We start from the raw sequence: 16908 nt of genomic DNA on the forward strand, positions 1-16908 counted from the left end.
GTGAAGGCAAAGCATAATTGATTTGAAGGAGAAGGAAATACCAGAATTAAGAAACAAACTGCAGAATGTGAACAGAGACATACAGCGCCTAAAGAATGACATAGAAGAACAGGAAACACTTTTGGGTACAATTATACCTGAGGAAGAAAGTGCTAAAGTGTGTCTGACAGATGTTACAATTATGGAGAGGTTCCAGGTAAGTTTACTGCAGTTTAAGGCAGAATAAAACTAGTTTCATGGTGGTTTGAATATGAAATGTGAGTGTTAAAGATAGTAGCTAGTATTCTGGTACAGATTGTGTTTAGAGTTCCCTATCCTGAATTTCAGGTAGTCTCAGGGAGTAACTGCTTAGCTTATTTATATTCCTGAGTTTAGATTTTATTATCCATAAGTTCTGAGAATTAAGAAGTAGTCTTGTTTATTTTTCATTTTTAGTCTGCTTCCTTTTGTTTACATCATTTAAATTAATTTCATCATAAAAATTAATTTTATTTTTATCCTTGAAAATTTGTTAAAATTATATGAGAGCAGTTATAAATTAGATTTTAAAAAGTAAAAGCAGTTAATTCTTAAAGATTTTGAATAATGATAATGGCATAAGTTTCTTAAAGGAAATAACTTTGATTTATTCTTAAGATGGAACTTAAGGATGTTGAAAGAAAAATTGCACAACAAGCAGCTAAACTCCAAGGACTAGATTTCGATAGAACTGTTCAACAAGTAAACCAGGAAAAACAAGAAAAGCAACACAAATTAGATACAGGTAATAGAGACTGTTTCCTTATAAAGACTTCAACATTCCCAACATATGCTTTTTATCATAAATTTTATAACTATTATGTGGACAAAGAACAGCCTTTCTTCCAGTCCATGGTATATGCAGTTTCTTTTCTCAAAGGCATCACTTCTCCTCTGTTTCCTTTCTTTGCAGAACAGATTTTTTTTTTTTTTTTTTTTTTTTTTGTGGTACGCGGGCCTCTCATTGTTGTGGCCTCTCCCGTTGCGGGACGCACAGGCTCAGTGGCCGTGGCTCACGGGCCTAGTTGCTCTGCGGCATGTGGGATCTTCCCGGACTGGGGCACGAACTCGTGTCCCCTGCATTGGCAGGCGGACTCTCAACCACTGCGCCACCAGGGAAGCCCCAGAACAGATTTTGAATGATGAGTAACAAATGAGCTGTATTCTTTCTCAGTCATATCTGCCCCATTCAGGAGGGGACAGCAAGCAGGTTTGGGAGCTGGACAGGTTCTTGTGGCATTTTTATTGCAGTAGGTGGGACCCACAGAAACTCAGCCTTTGGGAATGCCACAGAGACCTATAAAACTGGAATGAGGCTGCTTATAGTATTTTCTATACCCTTACATTAATCACTGTATCAATATGTTTTCATGCAGTTTCCAGTAAGATTGAATTGAATCGTAAGCTTATACAGGACCAGCAGGAACAAATTCAGCACCTAAAAAGTACAACAAATGAACTTAAATCAGAGAAACTTCAGATATCCACTAATTTACAACGTCGTCAGCAACTGGAGGAGCAGACTGTGGAATTATCCACTGAAGTTCAGTCCTTATACAGAGAAATAAAGGTAAAAGCATTCATACATATTAGTTTTAAAAATCAGTTCAAATATGTGAAATTCTCTTTATTGGGGCAATGGCCAGAACTATGGTTATTGTGAGGATCAAGTGAAAATGGTATATAGAACTTCTACTAATAGGTAAAAATTTCTGGAAGAAGATTTATTGACCATAATAAGGAAGAACTGGCTGCCTGGTTAAGTAGTGAACTTCCTGTTACTGGAGGTGGTCTGGCGGTGGCTGGCTAACTCCATATAAGGATTCCTACTTGTATAGGAGGTTTGTCTTACCTACAGATCCTATATCCCTGACAGACACTGCCTCTCAGGCATAGCACTTTTTCTTTTTAATTCCAGATGTAGTCTCGGAATACTTCCCACTGAGGAGGCACTGAGTTGACACATGGAATGGAACCCATTTGGCATCCCTCATCTAGATTTATCAAATCTAAGACCCAACCAATTAAATCTGGTTAGAATCTGATTAGAATCTGTTACTAATTACTGTAAATGTTTCTTAAGTAGTTTTGGATTACAAAATAACAGAGGCTTAGAGTATGGTATAAAATGTACTACCTTACATTTGTATTTTTCATTGCTTATAAAGCACTTTGACATTAAACTGTTCAGTGTCTCATTTTGTATTCAGTGTATCATTTTGATAAATGTGACTAAATCTCCTTTTTATAGGAAAAGAAATTGAGACTTACAGATATCCCATGACTTGCCCAAATTCATACAGTTAGTAGGAGGCAGGGTTAATTTTCTGGTAGGTCTTCTGATGTGTAAGACATTTGACTTCCCACCACACCAAACCACTTCCTAATACAAAATATTCCTACATTGAAATAATACTAGGGGCTTCCCTGGTGGTGCAGTGGTTGAGAGTCCACCTGCCGATGCAGGGGACACGGGTTCGTGCCCCGGTCCGGGAAAATCCCACATGCCGCGGAGCGGCTGGGCCCGTGCATGGCTGCTGAGCCTGCGCGTCCGGAACCTGTGCTCCGCAACGGGAGAGGCCACAATGGTGAGGAAAAAAATAATAATAATAATACTAAATAATTTTTTCTACCTTTATGGATTCATTAGGTATTTCAGGATCTTAAAGTGCTTAAGGATCATGGTTTTGAACAGTGGTTATCGTATACTTATTCTGTAGAGATGTTATAAGGCCAAATGATGTGGACTTCTGATTAGTAAAATAGTTTGTTATTTGAAAACCCCTTTCCTTCCAAAATAAGTGTGGGCACACCAACGTCAATGTACTAGTATGCTTAATTACCATAAAATGTCTACTTGGCCTCAGCAAACTAAGCTTAAGATCAAAAGTTCCTTTATGATTGAGACAGGCTGCAGCAGACTGTGGACCTTTCGGGTACAGAGAAAAATATTCTACCTTCAGGATGCTTTGGCTGCGCAAATTCAGAAACACTTATGGAAGTAGATATAGTTGCACAGTCCCTAGTTGTGCTTATTAATTCAGCAGGCAGTCAGAATACCAATGTCAGGAACATCGGTGCATCTTATCTCACCTTGGATAATCCCTTGATGGAAGTAGAAACATCAAAATGTAACCCTTCCTTTAAAATTCCATTTCCACTCAGGATTTACACCTTCCAGAAAGTAGTGTTGAAATGTCTGGAACAAGTAAGAAATATGGGAATTGCCCCTTCTCTTAAGTCTCTGTGGCAGTTGTCAGCCCTCTGTCAGCCCAGAGTCAGCAGAGGAATCTTGCTCATCTGTAACAGCAGCCTTGAAGGAACTTCATGAACTTTTTGTCATTAGTAGTAAACCAGCTTCAGAAAACACATCTGAAGAAGTTTTCTGTCAATCAAAGACAGTAACTGAGGGGCAAACAGGTATTAAGGACCTTTCTGAAGGATGGACCCAAAATGAGCATCTTACAGCTACCCAGAGTGAACAAGTCTCCTTTCATCAGGCCGTATCTGTATCAGTGAAGACGGAAGAATTAACAGACAATTCAGCAGACACTAGAGTAGAAGATGTAGAAAATATTAACTTCAGGGGTCTAGGTGATGGCCTGTTAGTACTGATAAGGAAGGTGTCCCCAAGTCTAAGGAGTCAATAAATGAGAGCAGTTCTGTCACTCTAGCCTCAGCTGAAACTTCTAATCAACTACATTGCACCTTTGGTGTCGAAATTTCACCCAGACTTTTAGCAGGTAAGGAGGATGCACTCAATCAGACTTCTGAGCAAACTGAGTCCTTGTCATCCAGTTTCATATTGGTTAAAGATCTGGGTCGGGATACACAGGCCTGAGACCAGAGAAAATGTCTGTTCTGAAGCTGCAGGACCACTTCTAGAATTTGAACCACCTACCAGCCATCTATCATCAAGTCCCTCCTTTCTTGCACCATTAATTTTTCCTGCTGCAGACATTGATTGGATCCTCCGTGCCGGCTTTACTTTGCAGGAAGCTCTTGGGGCTTTGCATTGAGTTGGTGGAAATGCAGACCTTGCACTTCTTGTTTTGCCAGGAAAGGACATTGTAGTTCCTACACAACCATGGAAAAGTGGACTAGACCATACTCCATTCCCTTAAAAAAAGCTATATATCTACACACATACACACACACACACACACACACACACACACACACACACACACACACACACACACACACACACTCACACTCACTGTAGAAACCTGCAAGCAGAATGTTGAGCCTTTTTTTTTTTTTTTTTTTTTTTTTTGCGGTACGCGGGCCTCTCACTGTTGTGGCCTCTCCCGTTGCGGAGCACAGGCTCCGGATGCGCAGGCTCAGCGGCCATGGCTCACGGGCCCAGCCGCTCCGCGGCACGTGGGATCTTCCCGGGCCGGGGCATGAACCCGTGTCCCCTGCATCGGCAGGCGGACTCTCAACCACTGAGCCACCAGGGAAGCCCCATATTTTTTTTTTAAGATTTTTTTTCAGCCAAAATAATTTATGATCTCTTGTCTGATGTACTTGTCTAATCTTTTGTTAAAATTTGGGCCTTTTTAAATGTATTGGCAGTACATGCATACAAAAACTTTTTTTTTATTAAGATGATATATTCTGGAATAAAACTGATGGTTTTGTGTATAGCATACCATTTTAGAATGAGAGTGAATACTTTAAAAAGCAGAAGTCATGAGAAATCCCACTACCCATGCAGCTAAAAGCAGATAAACTTTATAATTTGGCTGTGTCTGTGCTGAAGGCAAGGTATGGCTTGTTAACTCAATTTTTGGTTTACAAACTTGATCACATGATTTTGTGTTTGGAATCGTACTTAGTGCTCTGTGTATTATGATTCATCAGTTGTAACAGAAAATGGAAGAATAATTGAAAAAAAAGTTCTTTTATGATCATATTTCCATCTGTAAAAGAAAGACCTGGACTGAAAGAGCTTTCCTGTTTTTCAGTCACACAGAGCTGATATGGGCCCCTACAAACTCAGGAAAATTTATACCTGAAGCCACATGCTCATATAATTGGGAGTACGTGGTGTAGATTAAGAATCAAGTCAGTGGCTGACGCAGTATAGCGTAGTGGTTAAAAGAAAGACTCTGGAGCTGGATGAGATTTGAATCCTGGCTCCTTCATTTACTGGCTTTTGGGACCCTGGATAAATCATCTCTGTGCTCATCTGAAATATAGCAGGAAAATAATGGTACCTTCCTCATAGGGTTGTTGGAAGGAGCAAATGAATTGACTTGTAAAGCCTGGTACATAGAAAGTGATTTTATTATGAAGTGTGACACCTGAAATAAGATAATGGAATTTTATATAAGACCTTATATTTTTTATATCCTTAGGATGCTAAAGAGCAGGTAAACCCTTTGGAAACAACATTGGAAAAGTACCAGCAGGAGAAAGAAGAATTAATCAACAAAAAAAATACAAGCAACAAAATAGCACAGGATAAAGTAAGATTTCATGTATATATTTAGTTATCAAAAATATATGTTAAAATTATTATTCAGAGCACCATGTTGGACACTAGTATTTCACATGAAATTAAAAACATGATGAAATAGTATTTTCATATTTGTGACATAATCTTAACATTCCAAATGTTTTCAGAATGATTAAATGTAAATTATTTTGCTTCTTGATCTAAAATAGAAGTTGAGAATTGAGACCTTTTAATCTAATCCCATAGTAATAAAGGGAGATCATAAAATTTGATTTCAGATAAAATCTGCTCGTGATGGAAACTGGAACTCAGGGCTTCTAACTTCCAAGCCAGTATTTCACTGTACTCTCCTATTAAGTTTTTGTTATCTTAATAAAAGATATTCCTTGGAAATAAATCTTCTTAAATGCCCTAGTCTGAACTAGTATATTTTTAATAAATATTTTTCCACAGATAAATGATATCAAAGAGAAGGTTAAAAATATTCATGGTTATGTGAAAGACATTGAGAATTATATTCAAGATGGAAAAGATGACTATAAGAAGGTAATTTAAAACTACTTAATTGAATATAATTTAAAATGATTGTTTATATTTTTATTTCTTGTGCTTAAGAAATTTTCATTTTTGTAGCAAAAAGAAACTGAACTTAATAAAGTAATAGCTCAACTAAGTGAATGTGAGAAACACAAAGAAAAGATTAATAAGGAAATGGGAATCATGAGACAAGATATTGATACACAGAAGGTAGGTCCTTTTTTTGCTAATGATTTATGGTGGCATTTATACCAGTAACATTCTTATCTTTCTTTTTTACTTTTTACGTTTATTTTCAATACTTGCATTGAGTAGAAATGCAAACAGTAGAGAAAAGCAATTCTTTTTTTTTTTATGTGTATATGTTTATATAAAAAGTATGTTTCTTTTTTATGTTACTGAGACACAAAATTTTCCTTTGGCAGTATAAAAAGAGACATATTTTCATTTGTAAAATGAAATAATAAAAAGTGCATTTGGTATAACTCAAGCTGTTGTGATTCTTCTCGTTATAACATTTTTACCTGATTGTATTCTTTTTTTTAATTTATTTTTTATTAAAGTATAGTTGAATTACAGTGTTGTGTTAGTTACTGCTGTACAGCAAAGTGACTCAGTTACATATATATATTCTTTTTCATATTCTGTTCCATTATGGTTTATCACAGGATATTGATTATATTTCCGTGTGCTATACAGTAGGATCTTGTTGTTTATCCATTCTATATATACCAGTTTTTGTGTATGCTAATCCCAAACTCCCAGTCCAACCCTCTCCCACCCTCCTCCCCCTTGGCCACCATAGTCTCTGCTCTATGTCCCTGATTCTGTTTCATAGATAGGTTCATTTGTGTCACATTTTAGATTCCACATATTAATGATATCCTATGGTTATTTATCTTTCTGACTTACATAGTATGATAATCTCTAGTTGCATCCATGTTGCTGCAAATGGCATTATTTTGTTTTTTTTATGGCTGAGTTCCCTTGTATATATGTAACACATCTTTATTCATCTGTTGATGGACATTTAGGTTGTTTCCATGTCTTGGCTATTGTGAATAGTGCTGATATGAATGTAGGGGTGCACGTATCTTTTTGAATTATAATTTTGTCTGGATATATGCCCAGGAGTGAGGTTGCTGGATCATACGGTAGTTCTGTTTTTAGTTTTCTGAGGAGCCTCCATACTGTTTTCCACAGTGGCTGTACCAACTTACATTCCCACCAACATTGTAGGAGGGTTCCCTGAGAAAAGCAATTCTAATAACATTGTCTTTTCTTCTTTCCTTTTTTAATTTTTATTTTCAGTAAAAGACTTACCTGGTAAAAGTTTAAACATAAAAGCATAAAATTAAAGTCTCCTTCCCCTTCTGCCAATTCTCAATCTCATTTCTAGGTATCATTCTTAAAAGTTGTCTGTAAGTAAAATATGTATATACTAAGTTGTTTTTCAGTTGATTCCTTTATCATTTACTTTCTTGATTAAGGAAATTAATTTCCACAGTATAATTAAAATCACATTAAGAAAATAATTTTCAGCATGCCTTATATAAGCATGATAGTTAATGCCTTTAAAAACTACACCGCTTCTCTGTTTCTGCTGTTTTGAATAAAATTTGCTATTTGAAAGCTTTAATCACTTGGTTATAAACAATGGTTAAAATCTCTTTGAAGATTAGCCATACCCGTTTTCTGCAGAATCTCTGGCCATAGTGCCAGGAATGTCAAATATATGAATATCAGTCAAAGGTAAATCAAACCTCTGCCATCTAGTAAATGCTATATAAATTTATGAAGCATGTATAACAAAATACTTAGTTATCACTAGCTTGTGGGTTTTCTATTTAAAATCACAATCTGTAAATCAGTAATGTCCATACAAATATAGAGAGATAATTAAGATACACCAGTCTGTGACCCTTTTCAAGTTGAAGGTCTAAATTTAGTGGATCTGACTATATTAGTTTACTTTTATAACCTACCATGTTCTAGAAATCGTTTACTAAGTTATATACATAGAGCAATGCTAAATAACATTTTAAATTGATGAGAAAATGAGACAATGTGGAAATAAGGACAAGAAGAAGGCAATGAAACCAGGAGAGTAGTAAGTATATAAAACGTAGGCCATGAAATCTGATATGCTTGCTAAAGATTTTAGTAGTCACATGAAGAGAGAAAGTCATAATTAATTAAGTTTCACATTGTCTCAAAGCTAAAAACAAACCAGTTCTCTGGACTGAGACCAGAGAAAAATGTCTCCATAGGCATTCATGGAAAGGAAGACACTATATAGATTAATAAAAAGCAGGTCTTCAACAAACTTCATGGTTGTTTTTGTTTGTTTGTTTTTGCAGTGTGTTTCAGCACCTTTATCATCCCTTGATGACTGTAGAAGGTGGTGTGATTGGAGCCTAAAATAAATGTTAGAGTGTTTGGAGAGCAAAAGTTAGCTATAGGCACCCATCAAGATCACCTGGGTTTTTCCCACTGCTAAGTGTATAATAACCAAGAAAACGTAAAATATATGTTTACATTAAAAATTATACAAGAATGTTTATAGCAGCATTATTAATGACAGTCAAAATATGGAAAACAGCCCAAATGGTTATCAGCTGATGAACAGATGAATAAAATTTGGTATATTCATATGTATTTGTCAGGGATCTCCAGAGAAGTAAAGCCAGTAAGAGATCAATAAATATAGATACAGATAAAGATATAGATATAGATAAAGAAATTTATTATAAGGAATTAACTCAAGTGATTGTGGAGGCTGAGATGTCCCAAGATATGTGGTTGGCAAGCTGGAGGCTCAGGAGAGCTTGATGGTGTAGTTCCAGTTTGAGTCTGAAGCCTGAGAACTGGGAGAGCTAATAGGCTCTAGATCCAAGAAGAGCTGAGGTTTCAGTTTAAATATGAAGGCAGGAAAAAACCACTGTCCCACCTCATACAGTCAGGCAGGATGAGTTACCCCTTATTCAGCCTTTTTTGTTCTGTTCACGTCTTTAGTTGACTGGATGAGGCCCACCCACATTAGGAAGGGCAGTCTGCTTTACTTATTCAGTCTACCAATGTAAATGTTAATCTCATCCAGAAACACTGTCAAAGACACTCAGAATAATGTTTGACCAAATGCCTTGGCACCCTGTGGTGTCAAGTTGACACATAAAATTAACCATCATGGAATATTACTCAGCCATTAAAAGGAATGAAATATTGATAGATGCTGCAACATGGACAAACCTTGAAAACATTATGCTAAATGAAGTCAATCACAAAAGACCATATTGTATGATTCCATTTATATGAAATGTACAGAATAGGCAAATCCATAGAGACAGAAAGCAGAGGAGTGTTGGTGGGGGTTGGGGGGAAGGAAAGAAAAGGAAATAGAGAGTGACTGCTAATGGGTATGGAGTTTCTATTTGGGGTGATAAAATGTACTGGAATGAGAACCTTGTGAATATACTGAAACCACTGAATTGTACACTTTAAATTGGTGAATTTTATGGTATATGAATTACATCTCAAACTTAAAAAAAAAATCACCTGGGTTATTGAAAATACACATCTCTTTCTCCATTCCAGACCAATAAATGGGAACCTCTGGGGCATGGGCATACACATATGCATGTATATTTTGTTAAAGTTCCTCAGAGGTTCTGATGTATCCCCTTAACTATCAATCACTGAGTCAGAGCACCGCATGGCTTTCAGGAAATTCTCTATAAATGGCATTTTCTCCAACCAGACTTTTGGTGGATTTTGGAATGGGGTTTATTCAGCATATTACTCTATCACAGATAACTAGAAAGCAGCTAACTTTTATGGTTTCTGTAAGTGGCCAGCTGCATGCATTAACTGCTCTCTGAGCTGAGTGATTCAGGTTACTATCTTAAGAGTTGAGGAGCCTAACAGCTTATTTATGCACTTAAGCCCTATTAAATTTACTCCACAGAATTTTAAAATTTGGAAGTTTAATAATCTTCCTCCCTCATTTTTCAGATGAAGGGAACTGGAGTTGCCCTAAATTGCCCAAGGTCACAAAAGTAGTGAGTAACAGAGGTAGAACTTGACCCTACATTGTCAAATTGCTAGTATAATAGGAAAACAGTTTTGGTGTAGTATACCTACATCTGGTTTTCTCTGATACTTTATCTCTTCTTTCTCTCCTATTTTCTATTTTGAAGACTAACTGGAATTTTTACTGCTTAAAGTGTAAGGACAGATTTGACCCAAAAGGTATTTCACTAGCAGTTATTGAGCCAGGCACTGTACTTAGTACTTTTTACATACACTAACTATTTTAATCTTTAGAAGGCTCAGAGAATTTAAACTAACTTGTCCAAAGTCATCCTATTTGAAAGTTGTAATGCTGAGATTTGAGCTTAGGTATATCTGACTTCAAAGCCTATGCTCTTTAACTACTGTGCTATATACTGTCTTTCAGAATGAAAGAGCAATTAGAAGCTGACCTAAAAGAAGGAAATCCCTAGCTTTCTGGTGACCATGCAGGATAACAGACCAGGAACATTATTTCATGAAAAAATCAGTCTCACCTAAAAATGTGATAGCCCTTTAAATAGTCCTTTCAGGTATTCATGAAAGCAAATTCCATTGTTATATAATATTAGATGAAAGCGAGCAGTGCCACATTCTTTTGTTCCTAATAAGGAAAATGTATAAGCATAGTTCCCCATGGGAGAATCTTGGAGAGTCATAGCAGCTGCGGTGGCACATTAGGTTGCCTTGGCAACAAAAGGACGTTTACAACCATATCATTTTAGTCATCTCTAACTGCTTATAACGATTCCTTTAATAGATACGTATATATTTATATTATTAGTTCCAGGAAAACTGAAAGGAACCTTAATGACAGTTAAAAAAACAAAAAAAACCTCAAAATAGTGATTCATAGATGGGCAGGGTTGGATGCGAACATTAAGCATATGAGAGAAGTCCTTGGCTTCCCTTCTTCTCTCCCACCTCCCAAATCCTTTTTCCCTGGTGACTCCTGTGTCAGTATTGTTGGCAACGAAGTGTTACCAAAGATCTGCCCCTGCCTCCTACTTCCCACATCACTGAGTTTATCTCAACTACAAGGGTTGCTGTAGAAGGGTCTTTGAGAAGGCCTGACTCCAAACTTAGGATGAATTTTTTCTGTTCAGGCTTCTATGGGCCAAACCACCATTTTCTGCAGGAAAATTTTTTTTCCTAAGTTCCAAAGAGTCAACTTATAAATTGTTTCCTGTTTGTCTCTTGACAACATAGTCCGTTTTAATCACCAGGAAAAGTACTGAAATAATTGTGTTGGTGCTGCTGCCGCTGCCAAATGATTTAGTGGTTGCTTTTTAAGGACAAAACTACTCAACAAGAACAGCTAAATTTAAATTTTTCAGTGCAATTCAGTGGCCAGGAAAGTGTCATCAAGTATATAGACTTACTGTTTTTGTGAAACTTCTTACTGCCTTGTATGATTGTCAGCTTGAAGGTAAAAATCTTATCTGACATACTTAACAGTATATAATGGTCTTGGCACACGTTAGTAGACAAATACAACTAGGGAAAAAAAAGTTGGGGAGACTTTGGTAGTAGTCTTGCTCTCTTTTTATCTTTTAGATCACTAGGCTCCATTGTGAGGTTCTTATGCAAGATGATCCAATGGGGCATAGGTATAAAATATTAAAAATCCAGTTATATCATTTTATCTCATCATTTTAATGTCTGTTTTGTGTGTATATGGGCCATCCAGATTCCTCCAGGCCTGGAGATTCCTTTACACTGGCTTCTTCTCCCTCTGCTGAGATACACATGATTCTAAGGCAGAATTAGCACTACCTGTCACCAGTTGCCTGCTATGAATCACGTGTTGGTAACTTGATTATTTTTATTAACGAATTTAATATTTACATTTAGGTACAAGAAAGGTGGCTACAGGATAACCTTACTTTAAGAAAAAGGAATGAAGAACTAAAAGAAGTTGAAGAAGAAAGAAAACAACATTTGAAGGAAATGGGTCAAATGCAGGTTTTACAAATGAAAAAGTGTGTTTTAAAAAATAATCTTTAGTTTAAATAAAGGTCTTTATTATTGAAATGTGAAAAATATTCAATACATGTTTTTGACAAAGAATGTAAGCCTGTAGCCAAAGTGTCCTTTCAGACTTAAAGGAAGATGGGCACTTTTTTTACAAATGTATTTCATGGCTTTACAAGCTGAAGTAGTAATATAGAATTTATAGTCACACTATGACTATGCAGTGATGGCCAGTATTAAAAATACCAAGCTCCCAGACTTTTGCGAGCCTGCTTCACAAGATTATGGCATAAATATGTCCTCTGGACCCTGCCTGGGTCAGAGCGTAATGCTTAACTCTTAATGGAGTTATTGCCAAAGCAATTTGATATTGATGATCCATTCTACATGGTCCCAGGTGTAATTATGCGCAAACCAGAGCATCATTTTTGCGATTAATAGAATTCTTCTTTTATCTGGTTTTATTGGTACTTACTGTAGTTGCTGTCTTCCTGCTACAGCAGAAAAGATTTGATTCTTGCTTTCTCTGCCTCACAGTTGCCTTAGGAATTCTGTAAGAACCTGGTTGATGCTAAGGCACTAGACTGGTGTAAAAGGTTGTACTAGCCAAATAGATTTTTTGGAACCACCTCAGCTGGTTGGATATATTCATTCATTCAGCCATTCCTTGTAGATTTTTCATTTTTCTTGTGATTTCACAAAGAAATCTGAATCAAAGAATGCTTAAGTTTTTCTAAAGGATATAATAAATTGAAATTTAATTTAGTTATTAAAACCTAACAAATAGTTACTCCTATGTTATTGTAAGTTCTCTTGGTTTAGCTATTTTAAATAACTTTCATATATCAAGGAGATCAGACTTAACAACTAGAAGAGCTCTTCATCTTTCAGCCTGTTTGTTTTTTATGCATTAGGACACTGAGACCCAGAAAAAAAGATCCTAGGAAATTAGAATGAAAGCCAGGAATGTGACCAGATATCCTAGCTTCCAAGCCTCAGCTCTTTAACACTGTAATGTTGGTGTTCTTGGTGCCAAGATGAAAAAAAAAAAGTGAAGCTTATAGAACAAGTTTTAAATGAAACAGTTTATTCCTTGCTACTAAAGATCAAAAACAGATATTTTTATAATTCCTTCTGTAATTAGTACATAACAGTGCTTTTTACATTCATTCAGACTACTAAGCATAACTTCTCTTTTTCAAACCTTTCTTCAACCAGGACACAACAGAAATGTCAACAAAACAGATAATCAGGCCAGTTCTATAAGGATGTTCATAATCTTGAGAGAAGTGCCTGGCAAATAAGAGGATGCCTAATAAGTAATTGTTAAATAAATGAAGATTTTTAAAGCATACGTTAAAATCTGTATTATCTACCAAGTTATCAGAAAAGTTTAAGTATTTTACTTTTTTTTTTTTTTTTTTTGTGGTACGCGGGCCTCTCACTGTTGTGGCCTCTTGCGTTGCAGAGCACAGGCTCTGGATGCGCAGACTCAGTGGCCATGGCTCACGGGCCTAGCCGCTCCGTGGCACGAACCCATGTCCCCTGCATCAGCAGGCGGACTCTCAACCACTGCACCACCAGGGAAGCCCAAGTATTTTACTTTTTTGTCAGTATTGATGCTTTGTTTTTTGGAACTCCTCTTCATGTTTTTCTTTTCTTTTTTTAAAATTTTTATTGGAGTATAGTTGCTTTACAATGTTGTGTTAGTTTCTACTGTACAGCAAAGTGAATCAGCTATACGTATACATATATCCCCTCTCTTTATTGATGCTTTTTTATACTTATGCAAGAGAAATTTTGTTTTAATAGAGAAATACAAACTTTTAGTAATACTACTGCATAAATTTTTGAGATAAAATTTTCTTTTGTCTGACATACTGTGAACGAACTGATGATACCTGTTGCTCAGTAACTTCTCAGAGTTGGTAACTGAGCATTCTTATTTGACAATGAGAAGTTTGTGAATTTGTAATATTAATCACCAAGAGTACTTTTCTTAGGTTAGTGTGTAAACGTCAGGAACTTTTTCAGTGTTCACATGTTATGAGAGTACTTTATTGAGCACACAGAAATCAGCTGTTTAAAAACCTGGATGCTTCAGAGATTTGGAAAGAAGAAAGTTTTCCTTAGTACTGAAACCTTAAAGAAAAAGCAAGGAGAGACTTTTCATATGCTGATTGCTAAGGAGAATGATAAATGATATTTATCTATCTGGAGAAATCTGTCTTTTCCACTTTAGTCTGCTAAAATCTAAAAATGGTCCTCATTTGTCGTTTTCCCTCCTAGTGAACATCAGAAGTTGGAAGAAAAAATAGAAAATATAAAAAGAAATCTCGGTTCGGCAATAGGGCGACAGGAAGGTTATGAGGAAGAAATTATTCGTTTTAAGAAAGAACTTCGAGACCCTCAATTTTGGGATGCCGAGGAAAAGTATAGGGAAATGATGATTGTTATGAGAACAACAGAGCTTGTGAACAAGGATCTGGACATTTATTATAAGACCCTTGACCAGTAAGTATTGGACTGGGGATTTGGTTCCCGTTGCAATCAGTATCAACTAGCATAATTTAGTCTTACTTTCACCCTTTTAAACTTATTTAATGTATTTCATACCTACCACAGAATGGAAAAATATATGTGTATATGTGTGTACACATACACACATGCTTACTTGAATTATGAAGTAAAGTTATAAAGGATATTAATATTAAGGTGCACTCATGATCCCACCACCCCCATACACAATCCAAGAACTCTACCATTATCACTAACTGCCATCCACATAGATGCTCCTCCTTATCTCAACCATTTGTCATCCTCACTCTTCGTAACCACTGACACAGATTTTTGCTCTCTGTGTTTTTTTGTTGTTTTTTTTTTTTTTTTTTGCGGTACGCGGGCCTCTCACTGTTGTGGCCTCTCCCGTTGCGGAGCACAGGCTCCGGACGCGCAGGCTCAGCGGCCATGGCTCCCAGTCCCAGCTGCTCCACAGCATGTGGGATCTTCCTGGACCGGGGCATGAACCCGTGTCCCCTGCATCGGCAGGCAGACTCTCAACCACTGCACCACTAGGGAAGCCCTGCTCTCTGCTTTTTAAAAATAATTTTATCATATGTATCATGTTTTGAGCTTTTAAAAAAAAATGATATCATACTCTGAGAATGCTTCTAGAATTTGCTTTTTAGCTTGTTTTACTTTATTTTGCTTTTATTTACTTAAGTTGCTTATAGCTGTGGTATATGCATTTTCACTGATGTACAGAATTCTTTTGTGGAAATATACCATAATATATCCATTTTTGGGTAGATGGACATTTGGGTTGTTTCCAGCTCTTTACTGATATAACCCTTGCTTCTAGGAACATTCTTGTCATGTCTTACAGAGCAAAGGTGTAAGAGATTCTCTAGAGTACATGTGGGAGTAAAATTGCTGGGTTGCAGGGTATGCTCAATTTTACAAAATAATGTTATATTGTTTTCCGAAGTGATTTTACTAATTTATACCACTAGCGGAATATAAGGGTTCTCGTTGATGCATTCTTTGACACTGATTTTGTCGATTCTTAATTTTTGCAAATCTAATGGGTTTTATTTTTACTTTATTTTTTTAAACATCTTTATTGGAGGGCTTCCCTGGTGGCGCAGTGGTTGAGAGTCCGCCTGCCAATGCAGGGGACACGGGTTCGTGCCCAGGTCCGGGAAGATCCCACGTGCTGTGGAGCGGCTGGGCCCGTGAGCCATGGCCGCTGAGCCTGCGCGTCTGGAGCCTGTGCTCTGCAACGGGAGAGGCCACAACAGTGAGAGGCCACAACAGTGAGAGGCCCGCGTACCGCAAAAACAAACAAACATCTCTATTGGAGTATAATTGCTTTACAATGGTGTGTTAGTTTCTGCTTTATAACAAAGTGAACCAGTTATACATATGTCCCCATATCTCTTCCCTCTTGCGTCTCCCTCCCTTGGACCCCCCATCCCACCCCTCTAGGTGGTCACAAAGCACCAAGCTGATCTCCCTGTGCTATGCGGCTGCTTCCCACTAGCTATCAGTTTTACGTTTGGTAGTGTATATATGTCCATGCCACTCTCTCACTTTGTCCCAGCTTACCCTTCCCCCTCCCGTATCCTCAAGTCCATTCTCTAGTAGGTCTGTGTCTTTACTCCCATCTTGCCCCTAGGTTCTTCATGACCATTTTTTTCTTTTCTTTTTTTTTTAGATTCCATATATATGTGTTAGCATACGCTATTTGTTTTTCTCTTTCTGACTTACTTCACTCTGTATGACAGACTCTGGGTCCATCCATCTCACTACAAATAAAACTCAATTTCATTTCTTTTTATGGCTGAGTAAGGTCCATTGTATATATGTGCCACATCTTCTTTATCCATTCATCTGTTGATGAACACTTAGGTTGCTTCCATGTCCTGGCTATTGTAAATAGAGCTGCAGTGAACATTGTGGTACATGACTCTTTTTGAATTATGGTTTTCTCATGGTATATGCCCAGTAGTGGGATTGCTGGGTCGTATGGTAGTTCTATTTTTAGTTTTTTACGGAACCTCCATACTGTTCTCCATAGTGGCTGTATCAATTTACATTCCCACCAGCAGTGCAAGAGGGTTCCTTTTTCTCCACACTCTCTCCAGCATTTATTGTTTCTAGATTTTTTGAGGATGGCCATTCTGACCGGTGTGAGATGATATCTCATGGTAGTTTTGATTCGCTTTTCTCTAATGATTTATGATGTTGACCATTTTTTTATGTGTTTGTTGGCAATCTGTATATCTTCTTTGGAGAAATGTCTATTTAGGTCATCTGCCCACTTTTGGATTGGTTTGTTTGCTTTT

The 16908-nt window shown here is 36.9% G+C and overlaps 1 protein-coding gene and 1 pseudogene across 5 annotated transcripts in view; both read left to right on the forward strand.

The window, feature by feature from the left end:
• RAD50 (RAD50 double strand break repair protein) overlaps nt 1-16908 on the forward strand; it is a 233741-nt gene that overhangs the window by 187945 nt on the left and 28888 nt on the right. For all 5 annotated transcript variants that reach the window (XM_073802508.1, XM_073802509.1, XM_073802510.1 and 2 more), the window contains 8 exons: nt 7-196; nt 637-763; nt 1395-1588; nt 5382-5492; nt 5936-6028; nt 6116-6229; nt 11942-12069; nt 14351-14575. In XM_073802508.1, the coding sequence (XP_073658609.1) occupies nt 7-196; nt 637-763; nt 1395-1588; nt 5382-5492; nt 5936-6028; nt 6116-6229; nt 11942-12069; nt 14351-14575 (1182 nt within the window). The remainder of the gene's footprint in view (nt 1-6; nt 197-636; nt 764-1394; nt 1589-5381; nt 5493-5935; nt 6029-6115; nt 6230-11941; nt 12070-14350; nt 14576-16908) is intronic.
• On the forward strand, nt 1657-4262 carry LOC141278153 (regulatory solute carrier protein family 1 member 1-like; annotated as a pseudogene).

The sequence above is a fragment of the Tursiops truncatus genome, chromosome 3 (genome assembly GCF_011762595.2).
Source record: "Tursiops truncatus isolate mTurTru1 chromosome 3, mTurTru1.mat.Y, whole genome shotgun sequence".
Taxonomy (NCBI): domain Eukaryota; kingdom Metazoa; phylum Chordata; class Mammalia; order Artiodactyla; family Delphinidae; genus Tursiops; species Tursiops truncatus.